Source organism: Lichenostomus cassidix, chromosome 2, assembly GCF_008360975.1.
Source record: "Lichenostomus cassidix isolate B80296 chromosome 2, HeHo_3.0, whole genome shotgun sequence".
NCBI lineage: Eukaryota > Metazoa > Chordata > Aves > Passeriformes > Meliphagidae > Lichenostomus > Lichenostomus cassidix.
The window spans coordinates 113072271-113095014 of record NC_139482.1 but is presented as its reverse complement, the minus strand read 5'-3'; the positions used below and the strand labels follow the sequence as shown (position 1 = coordinate 113095014).

General features: G+C 39.6%; 1 protein-coding gene across 3 annotated transcripts in view; it reads left to right on the top strand.

Moving 5' to 3' along the window:
- The window catches only part of LOC146442006 (DGAT1/2-independent enzyme synthesizing storage lipids-like), a 51336-nt gene extending 30041 nt beyond the window's left edge, over positions 1–21295 (top strand). Inside the window, exons 3-9 of one of the 3 annotated variants that reach the window (XM_085052859.1) lie at positions 7663–7785; positions 7894–7993; positions 8976–9140; positions 11626–11819; positions 17588–17648; positions 18039–18178; positions 20049–21295. In XM_085052859.1, coding sequence (XP_084908985.1) covers positions 7663–7785; positions 7894–7993; positions 8976–9140; positions 11626–11819; positions 17588–17648; positions 18039–18178; positions 20049–20153 — 888 coding nt within the window. In that variant the 3' untranslated portion in view covers positions 20154–21295. Of the gene's footprint in view, positions 1–1320; positions 1783–7662; positions 7994–8975; positions 9141–11625; positions 11820–17587; positions 17649–18038; positions 18179–20048 lie in introns of those variants that run through there. The other 2 variants (XM_085052858.1, XM_085052857.1) reach the window with 2 other exon arrangements.
- The last annotated feature ends 1449 nt before the right edge of the window (positions 21296–22744 follow it).

Genomic DNA, 22744 nt, shown 5'->3' with positions numbered 1-22744 from the left:
TTCATCTTTATTATCAATCTGCCAATTCTCCATCTCATTACCTTAATTCAAAATAAGAGCAAAGTACTTTTTCAGCCCTATTAATTTTTTATATCTATCTCACCTTGGTTGCTACTTTTATTTCTAGCTGAAGTTTAACATATGCTTCTGATTCACATGGCACAGTTTATTATACCAATCAGTTCCTTTTGCTCCATTTCTCAAAGAATCTTTATAGTCATGGTAATACACATTGTACACTAGGTATCTGTAGGAATTTTGGAAACTTTCTAAAAATTTGGACCATTTTTTCACCTAAAAATTCCAGACTGTTGAAATGTTGCATCTCTTTATATTTTCCCATGCCCAGAGATCCAAATGCCTAAATTCTGATTTCATGTAATGACATAGATTCCTCAGAGTAGTTTTGTCTATCATTGGAAATCTCCCTTCATATCCAAATCTGCTGACAGAGGCCCATACCAGATTCCTAAGAATACTCTGAGAAGCCTCATACCACTTTTCTTTAAGGTGACTCTCTAGAAAAAAAAAAAAAAAAAGGAAAAGCGAAGATAGCAATGCATTTTTTTTTTTTTTTAAATCACACAATGCTATTCAGTAGTCTTCATTCCAATGCATTTTTCAATATCCATACTATTATGTTGTTGTTTCATGCCAGGTCTGTTCTTCAGTAGTAGTTTTAGTTCTTGCATTTCTATCCAGACTGTTTGCATGTTAGTACACAATCATGCAAATACAAGGAAACAAAACATATGCAAGCAAAACAAAATAATTTCAGCTGCATTTGATGTTGGCTGGTAAATGTTTCGTATAAAATTTTTTGTCTCTGCACTGATCATCTAAAGGTACTTTTGCCTCTTAAATAGTTTCTATCCGCATTCTGCCAAACTTTCTACTAGCCAAACCACTTTCCCAATGACTTGCTGCTTCATGCTAGTCAAGGGATGTCATGTTTTGTCTTCCCTCACAAGAAAAGCTGTTATTGAACAAGCCTCTCTTGTGCCACAAAAGGCAGAAGCCAACAGAAAAGCATCACTGGTGAATGCTTTTTTTGCAGGTCTGCGTCTGCTTCCCCTGAACCACAGCTACAGCACTGCACGTGTGGGAAGAAATGCACTGGCAAATCAAGGAAATTCAATCACCTGCCTCAAACAGGTTGGATTAACCATTTTCTGAACTTCAAAACTGGTACCTGTTGGTCATATCAGTCTAAATAAGAGCTCCACCATGTAATGAATAGGGTGAACAACAGTTCAACATAAGGGTATTTATTGCATTTCAGGTTTCCGTCGCTGAATTTAGCCAGATTAGCATGGCCGAGCTGTGCTCTGCTTCAATTATACCGCAAGTCTGTGTGACACCCAGCTCTCCTAGGCTTTTGAAAGAGATCCTTTCCCTTGCAAAACCAGCGCTTGATCTTAACTTAGCAATCAACGACACTGTCGGAAAGTTTCCTTAATCAACGTAGACATGAATTGACGGGAAGCACGTCCCGGGCATGCTTCTTTCTTCCAAACGGGGAAGGGCGCCGAGGGTTCCGCTGGTCCCCAGTTCCCCTGCGATGGGAAGCGGCTCCTCCATCCCAGCCCGCCCGGGCGGGGCACCCACCACCCGTCCCGGCATTTCTATCGTTGAAGAATTAACTGGAGATTTGGGCGCGGAGCCTACTGGGGCTGCCAGGCGCAGCTCCGCCTCCTCATCCTGGGTGCGGGGGTGGCGGTGCGCTTATCCCGGGACGGAGCTCATCCGCGGGGTTCGGGACGGCGCGGCAGCCGCGGGCAGGTGAGTGGGGCGGGGGGACGGGACGGGACGGGACGGGACGGGATGGGATGGGATGGGATGGGATGGGATGGGATGGGATGGGATGGGATGGGATGGAATGGAGGGCGGCGAGGGGAGGCTGTGCCGCCCCGCGGGGTCCGGCGCCGGGGGAAGGTCCGGCGGTGTTCCAGCACTCCCGTGCTTCAGCAGCGATCTGCTCTTAGGGGCCCTTAGCTCCTGGCATTGGGGAAGCCCCCGAGGCTTCGCAGTTTTGGCGTTTGGAAAAGTTAAATGACATTTCCAGGTGAAGAAAAGGGATGCATGTGCTCACAGCTCGGGCAAGCCAAGCATACCCTGGGCTGGATCACAAGAAGTGTGGCCAGCATGGTGAGGGAGGTGATTCTGCACCTCTGCTCTGCTCCACGTGTGAGACATCACCTGGAGTGCTGCATCCAGTTCTGGTGTTCTCAGCATAATACAGACATGGACCTGTTGGAACAGGTATAGAGAAGGATCACAAAGATGATCAGAGGACTCTCCTGCAAAGACAAACTGAGAGAATTGGGATTGTTCAGCTTGATAAAGAGAAAGTGAGAGGGAGGTCTCATTTCAGCATTTTAGTATGTGAAGAAGACCTACAAAGAGGGCTGGAGAGGGACTTTTTACACATGAGGCATGTAATCAGCCGGACAAGAGGGAATGGCTTTAAACTGAAAGAGGGCAGTTTAGATTAGATATCAGGAAGAAATTTAGGGTGAGAATGATGAGACACTGGATCAGGTTGCTCAGAGAAGTTGTGGATGCCCCATCACTGGCAGTGTTGAAGGTCAGGTTGGATTGGGCTTTGAGCAACCTGGTCTAGTAGAAGATGTCACTGTACATGGCAGGAGAGCTGGAACCAGGTGCTCTTTAAGGTCCCTTCCAACCCAAGCCATTCTATGATTCTATGATTGATTCTATGATTCTATGATTTTATTAGTCTTCTAGCTCTTACCTGACACATTTCTCAGAACTAAGCTGAGCAAGGATGCTCAGCCAGCAATAGTGCATAAATTCCACATGCTCTGTCAAACCCAAGTGGGAATTCAGTTATTCGTATTTGCTGAGGCTGTAAATGGGAAACAGTGTTCTGGGTTTAGTATCCTCAGTGTGTGCAAAAGGTAGAATGGCTGCAAAAACCTGGGGGATTGAGCACTTTAATTGCTGATAGTTTCTTCCCAGAGGGGATAGGCCCTTCATTTTTGGGGTGGATGTGCTGAAGGTGGGGGAAGGAGGGTACAAGAAGGGTGGGTTTATGGAGACAAATAAAGTGGGTGGTGGCAGGGTGAGACCCACAAGAAAGTTGCCATGGAACTGACACAAAACATCCAGGAAATAGAAAACTGGAATTCCATTTGCACTGAAAAGCAGGAGGGAGACAGAACTGTAACTGTTAGATGACTCCCCATGTGAAACAGAGCAATTGAGTTTGACTGAAGAGTAGAAGCCTGCCACAAGGAAGTAGATGCCAAAAAATTCTCTCTCAAAGAGTCTGCAGTTACTTTATACTTCTGTATAATGCATCTTCTCACTATGCTCTGCTAAACTTATTGCCAAGAGCAAACTAGTAAGCAGCAAGACCGAGATTATGACTCTTCAGTCATGGTTGAAAGCCAGCTCCAAGGTTTTAATTTTAATGTAATAGGCCTCTTGTGACAGCTTTGTTCTTCCCTGGGATTATAGTGTTGGTAAGATTATCCTTATCAGCAAACGATGCTTCAGCAAGAGCTTAGGATCTGAACGACTTGTAGTACAGGAGACTTCTGTTGAAATGGGACCTCCTCTCTAAGTAGGGAGACAGTAGTTCTGCCTTTCTCTGACATCACCTGTAATTTTACATTGTATATACAGTGATTACGCTGGAATTCAATGTGCTTTATAGGTGGAGCCCAAACAAATACCTTGCATGTCAACACTCATGTTGTTCTCTATAAGAACAATGAAATCACTCAGAACAGTAGCTTCAGGTCCATCACTTGATAAGATGAGAAAAATGTAGACAATTTAAAAAATGTTTGTTTGGTGGTTTTGGGTTTTTTTTGTTAAATAATACAACACTATACCCAGTTGTTAACCTTTTATAGGATATTCAGTATTGAAGTTCATTGGAGCTGCTCCTGGCTCAGATTTGATAAAAGCAGAGGAGAAGTTTCTCTCTTGAATTTTGACATTTAGGGCAAACCAAAAGAGTTGTAGGTAAATGTGTTGTGGTAACACTCCTGCGTTATCTCCTAGTGCATAATCAAGGAGGTGGTTAGTAACAGGCTTCCGATAAGCACTCAAATAGTTACGTAATAATTTCCTATGTGGTGTTTCATAGAAAGAATGCTTCAAAATTGTGTTTGCGGTTTCAACAGGAGTCTGGTGAGAGATAGCCAGTAGAACATGGGAAAATAGAAGTCCTGTCCTGTTGTAGCCTTTTGATGTTATTCTGACAGTAAAGAGGGATGCATTTACCATGTTGGACTCACATCATATGGTCCAAAACCCAGGGTCCAGGTTTCAGTGATCAGGGTTCATTCTTTTCCTATGAAATATTGGAGGTAGTGTACAATTAAACTGTGAGAGCAAAAACTGAACCATGGCTGAGTATCCAATGTCCAGAAAAAGCCATGCTGCTTCTAGTTTTTCCTCAATCAATCATTTATTCTTTTCCTACTGTTGGATTCAACTGGAATAATGTTAATTAGCTTATATCTCACACACCCAGTTAGCTGGTGGAAGGTGAACTCACTCTGTGTCCACCCAACCACTTTCAGATATCTTTGGTAAAATCTGTACTGTTAAAATCTGTTTTGTAGGTTAAAAAAACCCCAAACTATTTTGCACACTATTTTATTTTATTTTATTTTATTTTGTTTTGTTTTGTTTTGTTTTGTTTTATTGTATTTCTAAAGCTTTTTCCAATGTCTATATTGAACTTAAAATCAGAAATTAGTAAGTTAAAGTGTCAATTTATACTGTAGTTTGTGAGCTAATGAAGTTAAGGGTAGTGGTTTTCCAGCCTGCAAGTAATTTTCTGCTACATAGGAATTGGGATAGAGAAAGAGGAGTCAGTGGAATGTTACGGTTAAAACTGAACAATGTAATCATCCTATTATATATTAGAAGAAAACTATGAAAATGTTGAATAATTTAGGACATAGATTCAGTTCTCATTTGGTAGATATTCCACCACTGATGGATACTTTTTTGTCATGCTAGTTGATGATGTAATTCATTGCATATGTGCTCCATTTAAAAGAGATTTATTTTTTAATAAAATTGTCAAGTGGCATTGCTAATATACTTGCATAATACCTGCATGCCAGCCTAAGTCTGCGCTGTTCACAAGAGTGATTTTGCTTGTGCCAGCATTTTCACCGGCATCCTGTTAGCAGGGAGCCAGATGATCCTGTTGGAGACCAGGCTGGGAGTGAGAACATAGAGCAAAGGAGTAGTGGAAGGACAGCTTTCAAGTAGCAGCTCATGTGTGGCTCAAAGTGACTCTTTAAGAAGCCCCTGTTAAAACTGAACGTGCATGACACCTGCACAAGCTATTAAACCTCGAATTTCCTCAAAGAATGAGGGTGAATTTGTTTACAAGGTGTGTTTCCCACAAAATTGAAATGAGTGCCATCAGTTACCTTCATCACTTACCAGCTTCTCACTTATCTTGCCAGAAGTTAATCTGTCTGCTGAGTCTGCAATTACTTGTGCTTGGGGACTTTGGAATAATCTTAAATCTTTTCGGTAGATTATAGGATCTCTTGTTCATCCATATTAATCTCCATATCATATAGGGGTTATTATTGATGCAATTGCTATGAGTATGGACATTTTATCTGTGATTTTGAGACACTTTAGATTCTGGCTGTAGTAGTCTGTGTCCTAGATCTGAATTCCCTGTAACAAGGAAAAATCCACTCACTTCCTTCACCCTATGTTGCAGGCTGAATGAGTTATTCCAAGTACTGCTCAGTAATTCTGACTCAGTAGCCTGAGGCAAGCCCCCTTGACATGGCTTTCTCCTGGGCTCTGTCAGCACAGCATGCTTTGCACACTTTGAGGATTTGTAGTCCTTGCTTTTAGCAGAACTTTATAAACAATAACTTACTACAGAGTAGCACCACACCATCAGCTTTATCCTTCTTAAACACTGTCTAAACAGATATTTTAATATCTGAATCATGCAACTATTCCTTTTTTTCTTTCATATTATTGATAAACAATATTTCTCTTTTCAGTGAAAATGTCCAGATCTTCCTATGTCTTAGGCACCAGTCATCAGAATATAAACAATTCTATATTCATTCTTGTGTCTTTCTTTGTCACACTGATTTAATTTGTTTTTACGATGTCAAGCATCTTTTAACACAGTGCTTGCTTCCTTTGAGCTGCTAGTTTACTATCCTTTCTGCTTGTCCACTACCTATGAAATTTCCTTTAGCTGAAACCAAGAGTTTTTGCACTTTTGATCTTCTGATTATCTTACCCATCTCACTGCAGTGGGGAGTGACCAAGCAGCTGTGTGGTGCTCTGCTTCCTACTGGGGTTAAACGAAGTGGTCCTTGTTGAAGGTGTCCAATGTGGAATTCAAAGGGTTTGAGATAAGGACAAATTTCATTGGCACGTGCAAGACCAAGTTTATAGCTACTGCAGCTGCTCATTCTGCAGGGCTTGCCATGGGGCTTGCTTGCCTTACTGTGCGTTAGACTGTAGTGCTTGTTCATGGCTGCTTTCCACTTTTGCTGTTTGCTGTACTCCTTGTCATCCACGATTCTGAAGGGAGCTGTGCTTTACACCAGTCCACCCCTATATTCTACCCAAGGCTTCAAAGAAGGAAAACAGAAGTGAGGTGGGCAGTGCACAGCAGGTTTGCTCATATAAGTACACAGCTGAAGACACAAAGTCAGAGAAGTCTGGGCTTGCTGTATTTTATGATCCTGGAACTGACTGGCACTTATGCTTTGTTTCTTGTAGGTACTTGTTCTGGTGCTGGAGCAGAAAAATCTGCTCATTAAACAAGTAGCAGCCTGATTGAGGCAATGAAAATCTGTATTCAGTTTTGGATTACTGAACTGGATTGCAGTGTTTATTCAGTTTTGGATTACTGAACTGGATTGCAATGTTTAAATCTCTGGCTAATGCTCAAGAATCTTAAAAGCAGCCAGTGATGCTGAGTGCTCTTGCGTTCCAGTGTAACCACTACCTTCTGCCAGGCAGGCAGGGTCAGCTGTAGGAGCAGACAAACGAGGGAGTTGCATGTGGAAAACATATCAGTAGGGCTCCAGAGCTCTCTTGGCTTTTGCTAGGGCTGGAAGATCTGACAGAAAGGTGTGCTGTATGGATTAGGGGTGAAAAGCTGCTTTTCCCAGTGCTAACAGCAGTACCAAGTGCTGTCCCAGGCACCTCCAGGCCTTGTGAAGGAGCCATAACTGCCTTGGTTTTGCTTGCTGACCCTTCAGCTGCTCACTCCACTGTCTGATCCCATTACTGCCTAACAGACGGAGAAGCCCAGTCTGGATGCTTTACAGAGGAGAGGGAGAGCCCACAACTCTGGCAGCAGTCTTCTTGGCTAGTGCTGCTAAAAATAGTCTCCACTTACCCTCTTTTGAGAGAAATCGTCTGATCAGCCATGTTGGAAGGATCTTGAGGCTTCCTTGAACTCCAGGCCTTCTCCTTTCAGCCCCTGTTCCATAAACACATAGATAATCTCATAGCCAGCAGCTATCTTAGCGTGACAGAGAGACACCAAATGTTTGAACCTGCGGTGTACCAAAATAGGCATCAGGTGCATCTACAGAAAATTTTCTTCCTAAATTGAGAAGCTCCCATGATTAAAGAAACTACAACTGAGGGTTTTTTTCCTTCTCCATGCAGGGCATGATAGGTAGAAAAGAATCCTGTGCTTCAGGACAGATACCGATGACCAACCTCAGCTGCCTTGTCTATGCACTGGAAGAATGGACGATTGTGGAGCTCCTGAAGAAATACCTTTTTCATGTGATCATCGCCTCACTGACAATTAGTGCAATATTAGTTTTTTTTATAGTTCCTTTAACAATTGTCTTTTTCATTTACCTTACTAATATTTTGCTTTTAATATATCAGAGGAACAATGAGGTAAAAGCAGATCCCTTGAGTGATGTTTGGGACAGTGTAAGAAAAACTATAGCAAGCTTTTGGGATATATACGCAAGAGTATGGCATGGTAAGTACGACATGACTTGTCTGAAACTTTGAATTACCATAATTGGTAAATACACAAAAGTTTTAATTTTATTTTGTTTTCTTCCAAATGGATGCAAATAAGTTACATTTCTTATACTTTGTATGGCATCTTTGAACATTCAGCAGGGTAAAACTTTCTCCACGTCTTTCTTGGACTCTGCCTACTCCAATCCCATCCAAACAGCTCATGACAGGAGCTGTAGCAGGGATGGAAATGAAGGCAGACAAGGTGGAATGGAGCTCTTAGCTGGCAGAAGTTGTGGCTTTCCCAAGCCTTTGTATACATTAGCCTTCTAGTCTGGCTCCACCTGAAATCTAAATCAAACGTAGGAAGAGTCATGACAAGGATTCATAGAAGTCCATGTCAGTGAGGAAATTCCCTCCCACTGTGAAGTGAATTCATTTAACTCTTGCGGAGAGAACCTCTCTTTGGGATTCTTACAGATTATGGTTTCTACTTGGACATCTCACCTTCTCAAAAAGATAAACATATTACAGAAAACTCTTCATTCTCCTTGACACAAAATGGAGATTCATACTTCTAGATTTCAGGGAAGCATCCAGACTGTTTGCCTCTAATTCTGAAAATGAAGCATTTTCAGACCAGTTACTAATTTTTTTTAAAAAATCATTACTTTTGTACTATGTACAAAAAGTTCCTAATGGGAAATAATTACTTTAGTTCCCTCACTGGGGAAGATGTCAGGTTTGGGTGTGACCTCATGATTAAGCTGACCAACAAATCAGTCCGGTGATAAGCTCTGGTGTGTGTGGGACTTTCTCTCTGCTATTGACCAAAAGTTCCATCCAGAACATAAGTATTTTAAAAGCTACTGCAGAAGCTTTCATAACTCTCTGCAAGTCATTTAAAAAAGGACTGTTTTTTTAAAAAATGTTTTTCTTTAAACTGCCAGATGATTTACAGATATTGTTGTCATTGTATTGCTTTCCATCCCAAACAGGTTATGAGCTTCATGGTGTGCAAAACCTCCCAGAAGGACCAGCCATCCTTGTGTATTACCATGGAGCTATTCCTATAGACTACCTTTACTTTTTGTCTAGGCTGTTTCTCTGGAAGAAAAGACTTTGCCTCTCAGTAGCTGATCATTTTGTGTTTCGTTTACCAGGTAAGAACATGTTTTCTTGTATTTAAGCTTCCTGGATTCACCTGACCTGTTCTGGTTTTGGTGAACTTTACATTTACTATTCTAGAAACAGATCTTTTAAACTGAAACACTGCTTTTAGACTTTTAAAATAAAAGTTGGTAGATGAAAGAGGACAAACAGGGCAGAATATCCTGTCTTTTCAGTGAAAACACCGGTAAACCCTCCAAAGCCAACAAATAGACATAGAATCCTTTTGGGATGAAATGTCATCCCTCAGTAGAAAGTGCTGGATAGTACTCTACTATTCCTTTTCTGTATCTTCTGATAGTGATGACTGTCCAGGAGAAGATACAGAGAAGCAAAGATAATTCAATTTTAGAAAAACAAGGCATAAAGAAGAGCATCCAGAAGGAATACCAGGGAGATTATTTAAAGGCACCTTTATACCACTTACATTGAAAGCTGTTTTAATAATAGAGAATAAGGGAAGCTATTTTAGAAGGACATTCTTCAAAATGGAAGTTTCCCTGAAAACACTGGAAACAAGTAGCATACTCAAGTGAATTTGATGCAAAAATTATATTCAGGTACCCCTAGAATTTTCTACAGCATACTTAGTAAATACTGTGTAGTACTGAGCATGCCAGAAGTATGAAGTTGTCACAAGATGATTTGCTTTTAAGAGTACCCTCAAAAAAAGAGAAAGTTTCACAAAATGTTGCAAAGGAGACTCCTTTTTTAAGGGATAAATAAGAGGGAACTGCTTCAAATTGAAGTATATACAGCACAGATTTTTATTACAAATATATAGTACATTATTGTTAGGACTAAGCAACATTCTCAGCTGTGCAGTTCCTGGACTACTGGTGTGTACATAACATATTGCTTGCATTATGTTCATGCTAGAGCAACAGAAGGTGGCAAATGTTGTGTCAACCTGTAAAAAGTCTATGAAAAGACATCTGGTAAGAAAGACTACAAATAATTGAGGTTAGACCTCCCCATTGCATTAGTAGAAAATGTGGCTAAAAGTAATAGGCTGAGTGAAATTTCTCCCTAACCTTCTCTTGCTCTACCATGCTTCCTTACTTTTTGCAAAGAAATGTTACACTTCACAGATTGGTTCTTATAGAATGCTCATGAGCATATGCTGAACCTCAGTTCAGTGTATCTGCAGGATTAATTACAGTTACAGGAGAATTCTTCTGGTGAATTAAAAAGTCTCTCCATCACAGAATAGCTGCAAAGTAATAAAGTTACAAAAAAAGGACAAGGATGATTCAGAGGTGTTGCATGGCTTTGAAGGGCTAGGACATTAGACAGAAGCCTTGCATGGCCGGAGGATAAAAAAATTCTCTGAGACCTGGAAAAGGGGAATAAGGAGTGGTAATATTTTCATGTGATACATTATAATTCTCAAAAGTTTTAAAGCCAAGAAAAGGATGATCCTCTTTGCTTAATAAGGATATAGCATTCCTAACTTTAGGATAAAACAAATATATCTGAGTTCACAAAGGGATTTAACAAAGTCAACATCTGTCTTTGACAGAAAGATCTATCATATGTGATACCTTGAATAATTTTAACTACAATTAAATTACAGGATTCAGCACTGTGTTATCCACTGTCTTCCAAAGTTTCTGTTGCAGACCTCTGTCAGTCTGTAGTTGTTGCTTCCATTTGGTAATATAAAAAATTTATTTTCAAACTATGCTGCTCGAACAGGGAATTTGAAGACTGTGAAAATGCTTGTTTGCTTTCTATCAGAGTTCCAAACTGATATATTGAAAATATGAAGGTAATATTAAAAAGCATAGAGTACTTCCATGGTTCTCAATCTGTCTTTTAGAAAAATCCCAGTTATGGAAACAGAGAAAGGAGATTCATTGAACTGTTCATATGGTGCTGAAATTGCCCTGCTAGCTTCTGTCATTCGTGCATCTCAAGAGTCTTACAGCAGTTCAATTTGATGGACATAGTTTGCAATTTAACCACAAAATACTCAATTAGATAACTCAAAGCCTCAATGTTTAAAATGTTAAACATGACATTTTAAAAGAAAACTAAAAATAGGTACTTGTCAGGTATTTCTTTTTGTAGTAATCTTCATTGTACTGATTTTTTTTCTGAATTAAAATATGTAAAAAGAAGGAGAGAGGAATAGATGCTTATTTTCAGATTTCTAGTTATGACCCACAAGTTTTAGTTACATAATTTGGTTGATAATTATGGAAGACAGCATGTGGAAGCATTTTTTTAATTGAGATGTTCCTGATAAGATGGTTCATCTTCATAATATTTGGTCAAAAATATTGTCACCTATTTGTCATTTTGCCAACATTTACCCTGTAGGTGTCCTACTTCCTCCATAAAAATTTGCCTTAGTCTAAATATATAGCTACTAGATTTTAAATTAGCTGTGATCTGGCTCCTACACGCAAGCAGTATTGGGGATATGTTGTTATATTGTCATATTAATATGCATTTTCTACTTATTTATTTCAGGACTTAAATTATTGTTGGGAGTGACTGGTGTTATACCAGGTACAAGGGAGGAGTGTCTCAGTGCCCTGAAGAATGGATACTTGGTGTCCGTCTCACCAGGTGGAGTTCGGGAAGCGCTGTTCAGTGATGAAAGTTACCAGCTCATGTGGGGAAATCGAAAAGGCTTTGCTCAGGTTGCTCTAGATGCAAAAGTGGTGAGTACCATATGTTACCAATCCCAGTTTATGCTTTCTGCATATGTGCTTCATTATAAAATGCAGCTTAGAAGTATTTGTTGGAAAATCTTCCAGAAGAAATGGTTGGGCAGCAGAGATTTCATTACCTTTTCCCTTCATTTTCCTCAAGCACATTAATCCATAGGGATCAAGGATTTTGTGTTGTTTCAAAGCATCCATCTCTGTGGTTCCATGCCTAAAGTTCCATCATGCAGGCATCCAGTGTCTCATCTTGACTGTATTTCAGGAATCTTCACTGTGATCCTTCTCCATATTGCCCTAAGGTTTCATTCTTTTTGCTTATCCTAGTAGGCTTACATCTTTATCTTACTTCTGCATACCCAGTCACTTTTTTATGGCTCTTTAATGTAATATCCTCATCTTTCTTTCTTCTCATTTATTCTGGGAGGGTCTAGGACTTTTTCCTTATCCTTACTTTTCTTCATGTTTGTGAAAGATCACATCAACTAACCCAAGATGTGTCTTCATCAGTGTCTGGGTTTGAATCATGTGTGCACTTTTGAAGCAGAAGCACTGGAATGTGTTCAGTGTAGAGGTCAGATCCTCAGCATCCTCTAGAGATGTGCTCTCTTGATTTGCATTCCACCAATGTGCACATGGCCAATATTTCAGTTAGTTTCCATATGGATGATGGTCTATAAATACAGCCTTCTACCACTAGCTCTGACTTCTTCCATCTAAATGTGTGACACTGCTTTTCTGATACAGTCTCTGGGAAATTTTGTTATTTGGGATGGCCTGCAGCTGAAGGAGTAGCAACCCCGTCTTTTTCCTAACTGCCACGTATCACCTCTAGACACAAATTTTCTGCCTTAATTTAGATTTAGCATACCTAGTGCTTTTTATGTCTGTCAATACTGGTGTAAATCCACGCTTTATCTGTTCTACCATGCACTTGCTGCTGCTCTCTCATGAATTGCACAACCATCACTTCTTCATCACATTCTTATGAATATCTCATCAATTGCAGTGCTTTTTGACCTTCCATATAAAGTTTTCTGTCTATATAGGAGAAGCTGTACAGGGATTTGAGTTCTTCCCATGAAACTTTAATTTCGTAACATCCTTTTCAGATTTTTGTGCGGTTATATCCCGTTTGCACCTCATCCGATTTGCTGCTTCTCAAACTTTGTTTTGGTCTCTTGTGCTATAGCTTCTGTTACAAAGTACCTGAAGCTGCAAAATGCATGCTTCAGGTTAATATGTCTTCATAAATCTATCTCTGAATTATTGTGGGGAGATAATTAATCACTAGAATAAACTTAGGGGCACTTACCCAATGGATAAAATAATTTTTGGCCTAGTGTCTTGTTTCTACATCTTGGCCTTTTAAAAGTCATGTTTTATGTGCTTCTGTTCCCTTTCCTGTCCTTTTTCTCAAAAGTGTGGGCTGGTAAATGTTAGTCACAATACTTCATATATTGAGTGGGTCTGTACTATAGCAAAATACCAGAATGTGACTGGGATAAACTCAGTCAAATTTGTATGGGCATTTTGAGTTCCCTAATAGTCTTCTTAATTTATGCATAACTGCTGAAGCAGTTAGAAAGATTTGTCACTGTAAAAACTTGAGTGATTTCTATTGATTTTGATTTCATCTGTCTTTCAACCTACTCCAAACATCTGGACAATCTTTTGCCAGATGTTCTCTGTTCACCTGTAGCCTTACAGTAATGCAATGTAATAGGTTGTGGATTTTTAAATAAAAATTGAATTAAAGAACTGATTGCCCTTACAAACTGCCACGCTGATCAAAACACATCACAAGAATTCGTGCCAGTAATCCTCCTAATTCTACCAGTCTTCCATAATTTAGGAGCAGATGGAAATAGCTGAATTGTAATACCTAAAATTGTTAGCACCTTCTGTTGACAGAATTTGTGGGGTTTTTGTTTGTTTGTTTGGGTTTTAAAATTTTATTTAATGAATTGGATATTCATGGAGGATAAGGTTCTTGCAGTGTGAAAGGGTCATGTGGTCCTTTGCATAGTGTTTGGAAAAACAGGCATTATGTAGGACTGTTACCAAGAGGCAGAATTTTATCCTTTGACAGCTACTAGCCTGGGCTTACCTCTACAGTGCTGCTGCTTCTTATATCTCTTATTGTTACCCTCATTCAGTTTTGTGAGTTTTTATGATCAGAAGTCTGACTGGATCCCTGTTTGTGAGCATCACTGTAATTGGCTGGCAAGCTTCATCGAACCTTGAGCATGTTTGATGTTTCTTTGGAAATCTGTAATCAGACAGACCTTAGATAACTAAACACTTAAAACCAGAAGTGCTGTGCATTTGACAATAGAGAGGGCAATATTAACCCTATGTATCACTTCTTACATAAAGCTAGGCCCATAGCTAGGCCCATGGATCCCATCTTTTGGCACATTTCAAATTTGATTTTTTCTTCTTGCTGTAGCCTTTCCAATACTGGCCAGACTAATCTTGCAGGTTGACCAAAGACTGGGGTGTAGTGATTTAACCCTGACTGAATGCCAGGCACCCATCAAAGCCTCTCTATCACTGCCCTCCACAAGTGAACAGGGGAGAGAAAAGAAAGCAAAAGATTCATGAGTTGAGATAAGGACTGGGAGAGATCACTCAATGTATACCATCATGGGCAAACCAGACTCTACTTGGGGATAGTGATTGCATTTATTATTAACAAAATCAGAGCAAGATAATGAGAGGTTATTTTCCTTACTAAAGAAGTAAAGTAAAAGTCTTAAAACCACCTTTTGCTGGCCCCCCGCCCCCCAGTTCCTTGAATCTCCCTCCTTCCCTGCCGTGGCACAGGGAGATGGGGAATGGGGGTTATTGCCAGTTCATCACACATTGTTTCTGCCACTGCTCAGAGAGAACAGTTCTTCTGCTCTAGTGTGGGGTCCATCCCACAGGAGACAAACTTTTTCAACTTGAGTCCATCCCATGGGCAGCAGTTCTCCATGAACTACTGCAATGTGGAGCACTCTTCAACAGGGTGCAGTCCTTCAGGCACAGCCTGCCCCAATGTTAGCTCCCCACAGGGTCACAAGTTCTACCAGGAAACCTGCTCCAGTGTGGGCTCCTCTCTCCGTAGATCTGCAAATCCCTTCCAGGAGCCTCTTCCACCACTGTTTCCCACGGGTTCACAGCCCTCTTTTGGGCATTCACAGTCCAGTGTGGGTCTCCTCCATGGGCTGCAGGTGGATCTTGGAACCCCCTGGACCTCCATGGGCTGCAGGCGCACAGCTGCCTCACCACTGTCTGCACCACAGGCTGCAGAGGAATTTCAGCTCTGGTGCCTGGAGCACCTCCTCCTTCTGCACTGACCTTGGTGTCTGCAGGGCTGTTCCTCTCACATATTCTCACTATGCTTTTCTCTGGCTGCAATTACATGTGTGCAATAATTTTCTTTTTTCCTCCTTAAATATGTTATCCTAGAAGTGTTATTATCCTTCCTGAAGTCTTGGCCTTGGCATGCAGCACATCTGTCCTGGAGTTGGCTGGCACTGGCTCTGCCAGACATGGGAGAAGCTTCTGGCAGCTTCTCACAGGAGCCACCCCTGTAGCTCCCCCTGCTACCAAAACCTGCCATAAAAACCAAATACACTGGGGATAGATTCATCCAGCTATCACAAGGTGTTCTATTATGTAGCAATTAATATAAATTTGCTAACACTTAGTCAGATATTGTGAATGAAAGCAAGATAGAATTATAAGGGTCTTCTTAAAATTTTTTCTACATACACTGTAGCCATCAACCAAAGAACCACACACACTTTATCAAAATGACTGCATGGTGGCTAATAACCTACCACAGATTACTTGAATGGGGTTTGCAAGACAAAACCTACTTTATATATGAATAGACATCCCCATCCATCATATAATATTACAGAAGTTCAATAGCTCTTCCACTGAAAAAGTTGAAGAAAAGCAAACAAGGAAGGTACTTCCAGCCTCAGTCCTTACCTGCAAAGTTTCCACAGTTGGTTTCTACTTCATTTTATATAACTACTCTGCTTAACTGGAGTCAGAGAGTGTTACTATTCAATGACTCCGTGTACCTCTGGGACATTTATTTGTCTCAGTCAAATTCATCCATGACCTTCAGAAATAGCCTCTGTCTACTGGCTTGGTTTTGACAGGCTAATGGGGATGGATCATTGTTTCTGAAGATCCCTGAATTTTATCTGTGCCAAAAAATTTGTTCAAGTCAAGTTAGGTAAGAAATAAACAGGAACTATGATTTATGAAATTCTCATATATGGGTTTGGACTATGTGATCTCCAGAGGTCTCTTCCAACCCCAACTATCCTGTAGTGATTTTTGAAAATTCTGTGATTTTCAAGCTGGCTGGGTGTGATCCAGCTTGGTTCCAGCACAGCAAATATAAATCTGCAGGTTACTGCAGATCTGGTTGTGCTGCTTTACAAATGTAAGATTCTATGTGTGTACCTGTGTTTTCCAGCTCAGGGACTGAACATTTCTGCCTACTCTGAACCTCAATGGCTGATCATTTTATGGGAGTAACCTTTTAGTTGCCAGACTTCTTTATAGCCTAACATATATTTCTCTTGCACTATTCCTAAAATTTGAAGTGTTTTGTCTATATGACTGATAGGTTTCAAACATTTTACCTGTTAGATGTAGGGTATTCAATTAATAGCTGAAGCAAAGTGTGGTATCTTTAGTGTCCAGTACTTATATTTTTTAAAAGATGTTCCTGATTGCTTTTTAAGGGTTTATTTCTAACAATTTTCCTTTATTTCTCATTCTGAGGGATTTACAACTTTATGCATGTTTGATATTTTTGTTCTCCCTCAGGTATTTTTTCCTTTTAATGGTTTCTGTCTCTATGAGTTATTTGTTAAGCTCTAGTTACTTCTTGTTCTTGATTGTTTTTTCTCATCCTGCAGATTCTGTTCTGTGGTTGTGATTCTCAACAGTACAAAAGTTTTCTTTCATTACCTTCTGGACAAGTTGTTCCAACAACATGTTCAAATTAGAATTTCAGAGAAAGGAAAAGGGACAATAGTGGAGGAAAAGGTCTTTGCATGTATGGATACAATTACTGGCACTTTGTCTACAAACTATGAAATCTTACCTCAGGCTGTCAGACGTGACTATTTCAAGTGCCGGTATCTCAAGCATGTTTCTTTTCAGTCACAATAATGATGTGAACTTGTTCTGTAAGTGCTTAGGGATCCACCCTCCAGAAGGTGTGTAGTCCAGGTCAGTGAGGATACACAATTGCCTTTTTTGTCTCAGGCATCTGCAGAAGTCTTTTCCAGTGAAGTTTTATCCAAACATTACTGCTTCAGTGAGAGTCTATTTGAGAAGCAGATGAGATGGGCCAAGTGTGAATGTCTGCTTGCTTTCTGCAAGACTTCACAAACTAAATGCTTTCCTATTCACCACTCATGATGAAAGCTTTAGACAGAGAAACTGTGGAAATTTGTTTTATGTTCCAGTCAGTGATACAGCAATAAATACATAACATTGAAGTTATATAAACCTTAATACAATGTCAATCATTTTATTTACAGATAGTGACTTTAAAACATGTTTGTGGGAGCTGAGAAATAGGATTTTATTTCCATTGTGGAGTTTTTTATATCAAGATTCCTTAACTGACTTATAATTACCCTCCATATTTGAATGATTTTCTTAGCTGCATTAACAGGCACTTAAACAGAAATTCAAACCTGGTATAACATTTCCTTCTTTTTTTTTTTGTACTTCCTTAGCCCATTATTCCAATGTATACCCAAAATGTCCGTGAAGGCTATAGGATGTTTAAAGAAAGAAGTAAGAACATATATTTTATGTATTTAGAATATTTTATCTCTTTTCTCTCAGATTTCTCTTGCTTTAATCTTAGATTTTGCTTCTCAGACTTTTTCTAACTTTGGATTCTCTAACATTTGCTGTGGGTCAGAGGTAGCTCCAATATGGAAGTACTTTGTGAATAACTGGTTTGTGTGTGTGGTTTGGTTCTTTAATGCAGTCTTATTTCTGTGATTTACTAAGTCTGTTGAGCTTTGTTTTGGTGGACAGTTACCTCAATCCTGTAACAACTTCCTGACTGTCAAATGAAGCATGCATTTTTAAGAAGTCTTCTACATTAATCAGATGTCATGTTTGGATTGTGTTTTCTGTGACTATAATCTCACTTTTTCCTCCCATAAACTATTTCAGGATTTTTTAGACAGTTATATGAAAGCACTCGATTGCCTTTTACTCCTCCATATGGAGGACTTCCAGTTAAATTTCGCACATACATTGGGAAGCCAATCCCTTATGATCCAAATATAACTACAGAGGAATTAGTTGAAAAGGTAAGTTCTCTCTCCTTGCAATATTGAACTACATACTTTGCTCTATTATATAATGCACTAGAAACCAGTTTTTTGCATGCTTGAATAAAGGCAAATACACTTTTTCTAGCTTGTTAAAGCTATGGGCCATTGAGTTCTGGGATTATTTAATGTACAAATACCTACAAGTAAATAGTAAATACATAGTAATACTTGATTGGGATGCCCTCATCCTTTTGAAATGTGTGAGCTCTGTCTTCTTGTCATGGTAACTTTGTTTTTCCCATGCCTTTGATAACTTTGATAATAATTATGATAACTGAAATGATGTAAAATATGCTTTAAGTGCGGTTTTTGGTAACTATGAAAATAAATTTCATAAATAACAAATAACATTGAGAGTCTTCACCAAATAGCATAGGGCTCTAGAAGCAAAGTTCCACAAGAGCTTCAGTCTCAGTGTCAAAATGAAAACTTAAAAAAAAAAAAGTTGCATCCAAAATATGAAAATAGTTGGATTACCTACATCTTGGTGAAATCAGTTGTGCCCAGGAACATAAAAGTGTTTATAGGTCCAGAGTTTAGGCATTTTTCAAAGTACTAAGCTAAACTGAAAATACAGCTTTTAAAATTTTTTGTGGAAGATGATAGGAGGATTTTAGGCAAAAAAAATTTTAAAATCTGCTATGACCTAGGAATACATGGATCAAAACAAAATCACTTACAAAAAATCACTTTGCTGCCCCCAAAAAGATGCAGCAAGGCTAGCTTCTCTTTCTTTTGTTTTCTTTTTTCATTTTTCAATGGTCTACTGCAGGTTATTCTGAGCTTCATAAAAGTGAAACCAGAAAGACAGGTTTGGTCTGTTACAAGGGAACAGCCCCAGCAAGCTGTGGAGTTTGGTCTAAGCAGCTTTAGGAGTCTGGAAGCAATATGACTGCCCTTATGGTTATTCATATTCTTGTATTTTGGGGGAACAATATTTTGTGTACCTGTGAAAGTAAAATTGAAATTTCTCATGATATTGATTTATTTTACTAAGTCAAGCCTTTGGCCAACCTCTTTGACCACCACCCACTTTGGTGGGAGTGCAGTTAGGTCTTTTGTGGCTGATATTACTTAAAGCAACTTAAATGAGGTTTGAGCTGAGCAGTGGCCTGGCTGTCCTCTGTCTGGTCTTGTCCTGGAAAGGAGTTAGGACATGAATCTATCTGGAAGGGTTTTGCTACTTTTTTCCTAACTTCACAGTGATATTCTGCTATAACTCTGGAGAATATCTGTGGAGTATGTAGCTACCCTTATTTCAAGTTTAAATACATGAGGGAAACCAAAAGGAGATAATTTCTTATTTCTTTTAGAAATATAGGATATTGTATTCATTCTCACCCTAAAATTGCATTTCAATCTCATGTAAATGATATTATGAATTTTCTTATTATGTGCATGCTGTATATGATAAAATTATGTGATAATTCATGCTTGGAAGGACAGACAGAGGTTCCTACTCCAAATTCCTAGTCCAAGAAAGGTCCGCTATAAGATCAGGCGAGGTGAGTCAGGCTTTATCCATAATTTTTGATTAAAATTTTCAGGGATGGGACATTGCAGAAACTTAACATTTGCATGTGTTAAAGGCTACTTTGACTTAGTAATGACCAGGTTGGTTAAATCTCAATAATTTGAGCCTACACAAACTGCAGTCATTGTTTTTGTTCCTTTGTTTTCCAAGAAAGGTGTTGTTAGGACAACTAGCTAATATGAAAAACAACTTTTTTTCTTACAGCAGACTTATGTGTGATTTGTCTCTCCTGAACTTCTGAGAAGTCAGTGATTATACTGTCCTTCTATGCATAAATGGGTCTGTAAAGGCAAATTTCTCTTCTCTTTTCAGACAAAGACTGCTGTCCAGGCTCTCATAAGCAAGCATCAAACAATCCCAGGCAGCATATGGAAGGCTTTACTGGAGCGATTTGATAAACGTCGCAAAAGTGATTAGAATGCTTATGTTGATATCATTGGTTTTACAGCATACAGTAAAAAACAATGTCCTACAGTACTGGTCACTAATAGTTGGTGTTAACCAGTTTAATTTACAGATTTCTACAGATTTGGTGGAAGAAAACAATTAACCTCTTGAAAGTTCCCCCATGTCTTTGAGAATACCCTGAACTCAGAAAGATTGAAGATGACTTGTGTATAAAATAGCAATGCAACAGCTAAATTCCCTGAAAGGAAATCACATAACCAAGATTTTCCTGGTTCCTGAAACAAATATTTACTTACATCCGAGAGCCTTAGTGGTTTTACCTAGATCTGTGGGTTTGTGTTATGAGCACTTTCAGTCTCAGAGCAGAACTTCAAAGTCAGTGTTGTCCCACCACAGACCACCCACGGGGGGCACCTTCCCTGATGGGCCCCGTGCAAGACAGTGTCAGAACAGAAACTGTCTAGCTGTCGGTAATGAGCTTAATGTTTAGACCATTTTCCTAGAAACTATACGAAGAAACATAATCCCATTAAAATACATATTAGACTCCTTCAAACACGTCAGCTTAGTGGTTCATACCCTGGAAAGCAGGACTGCTGCATCCAAGACTTTTCCCCCACAAAAAAAGAGGTGTCTCAAAGAGAGGGAAAAAAAAAAAAAAGCTTTAGTTCAGTGTAGCAAATATTGCAAGTACATGTAGAAGGTAGTTTCAAGTCTGAGCTAGTTCGTGCATGCACTATTGCACCACACCATAGTTGTTTAGTGGATGAGGCTGCCCCCAGCCTGAAAATCCCTGGATATGGTGTGTGCAGTATGGATGTGCTGAATTTACCCAAATCTCCCAGTGAGCAGGGAACAGGCTTGGGGGGAGCTTTCTTAGGCAATGCATCCCTGAGGCTTATCATCACTGGTGGTTTGCCTAGAAATGCAGTACTGCAACACCGCCGTCTCCATACAGTTGAACCAAAATGCTTGTTTGGAAAGGCAGTGTTGTCTTTCTAATGCAACTGGTAGAAAACTGAAACTTACTACAAATCAGAATGTGTTTTTAAGGGCTGTGGGATGTTGTTACTGGTGGGAGTGGGAGAATTTTGTGTAATCTATCCAATATGCGATTAAACGCAACCAAGTGAGCTTCAAAGACCAAGAAAGGTAATTTTTGTGCCTCATTTTTCCTTCATGTCCTTCTAATACAGAAGTAATCTTTCCTAACATTCTAAAAAGGTTACATAGTATCTAAGGAAATATATATAATGTTTGCCCATTTTTCAGTAGAAAACTAAATCTACTCTTTGGATGAAAATGAATTCTTCCTCAGCCCTGCTTCTTCACAAGTATTTCTTGCACATTTGGTGAAGGGAGAAGGATAGACAGGTGAGTTATTTCCCTGGGCCAAAAATACAGGAATCCTGTCCTGAAAAAAACCTCAAATCTGTCCTTAGATACAGGAATCTTGACTTGAACACCTTAACTATAACTGCTGTATACAGGCAGAAAGATTTTTCTCCCAGCAGAGACTCAGCATTTATAGGAGATTATAAACTAAAGCAGATCAAGATGCAGGCTGATATGCCTGGACATAAACAGGAATTCAAACCATGAAGTCTTACATGGCACACTCCAGCAATACAAGCCAAAATTCAAAGCCTGAGTTTAAGTCAGGGGAGAAGGGGAACTAAAGGAAAAGGTTATTGAATTCTAAAATGGACACAGACAAAGAAGCAAGAGAAATTATGAGTAACCAGAACCTGAAGGCATTCTTTGTATTACAGAAAATATAGAAGGACTAAACAGAATCATTGTCTGACTACCCTAATTTTCAAGTAAATTAATACCATTATGGAACGTGCCCAAAGAAGGACAATGAAGCTGCTAAAGTGTCTGAAGCACAAGTTTTATGAGGCAGGTGGGGTTGCTTAGCCTGGAGAAAGGGAGTCTCAGGGGGACTAACAACCGCAACTTCCTGAAAGGATGTTGCAGCCAGGTGGGAGTCAGTCTTTACTCCCAGGTAATAAGGGACAGAACAAAAGGAAATGGAAGTTGTGCCAGGAGAGGTTTAGATTGGATATCAGTAAAAATTTCTTCACTGAGAGCATTGTCAAGTATTGGAACAGGCTCCCCAGGGCAGGGGTGAAGTCACTATCTCGGGAGGTGTTTAGAAGATGTGTAGATGTGGCATTTGTGGACATGGTTTAGTGGTGGGCTTGGCAGTGCTGGGTTAATGATTGGACTCAATGATCTTGAAGATTGCTTCCTAAACAATTATGATACTGTGACTAACATTTCAGTCACCGGAATTTGCACAACCTTTCAAATGCCATCCTCTCTGGTACATGATGCGAGGGCTGTGCTGCAAATCACAATGGAGCACTACCCTTGGGTAGGAGATAGGTAATCAGAGCTCTGATTCTCTTTCAAAGAGGAGATTCCTGCCTCTATCTCCCCTATTGCAGACAGATGTTAATATTTTCTGACAATGTTTAAGTTTTTCCTGGATCATTACATCTTTTAACAGCATTACTGCATTATCTGCAGCTTATCTGAAGTGAGCTGAAGTAAAAAATAATTTCTATTTGTTGTCTTTTGTCAGTTGTCTTAAG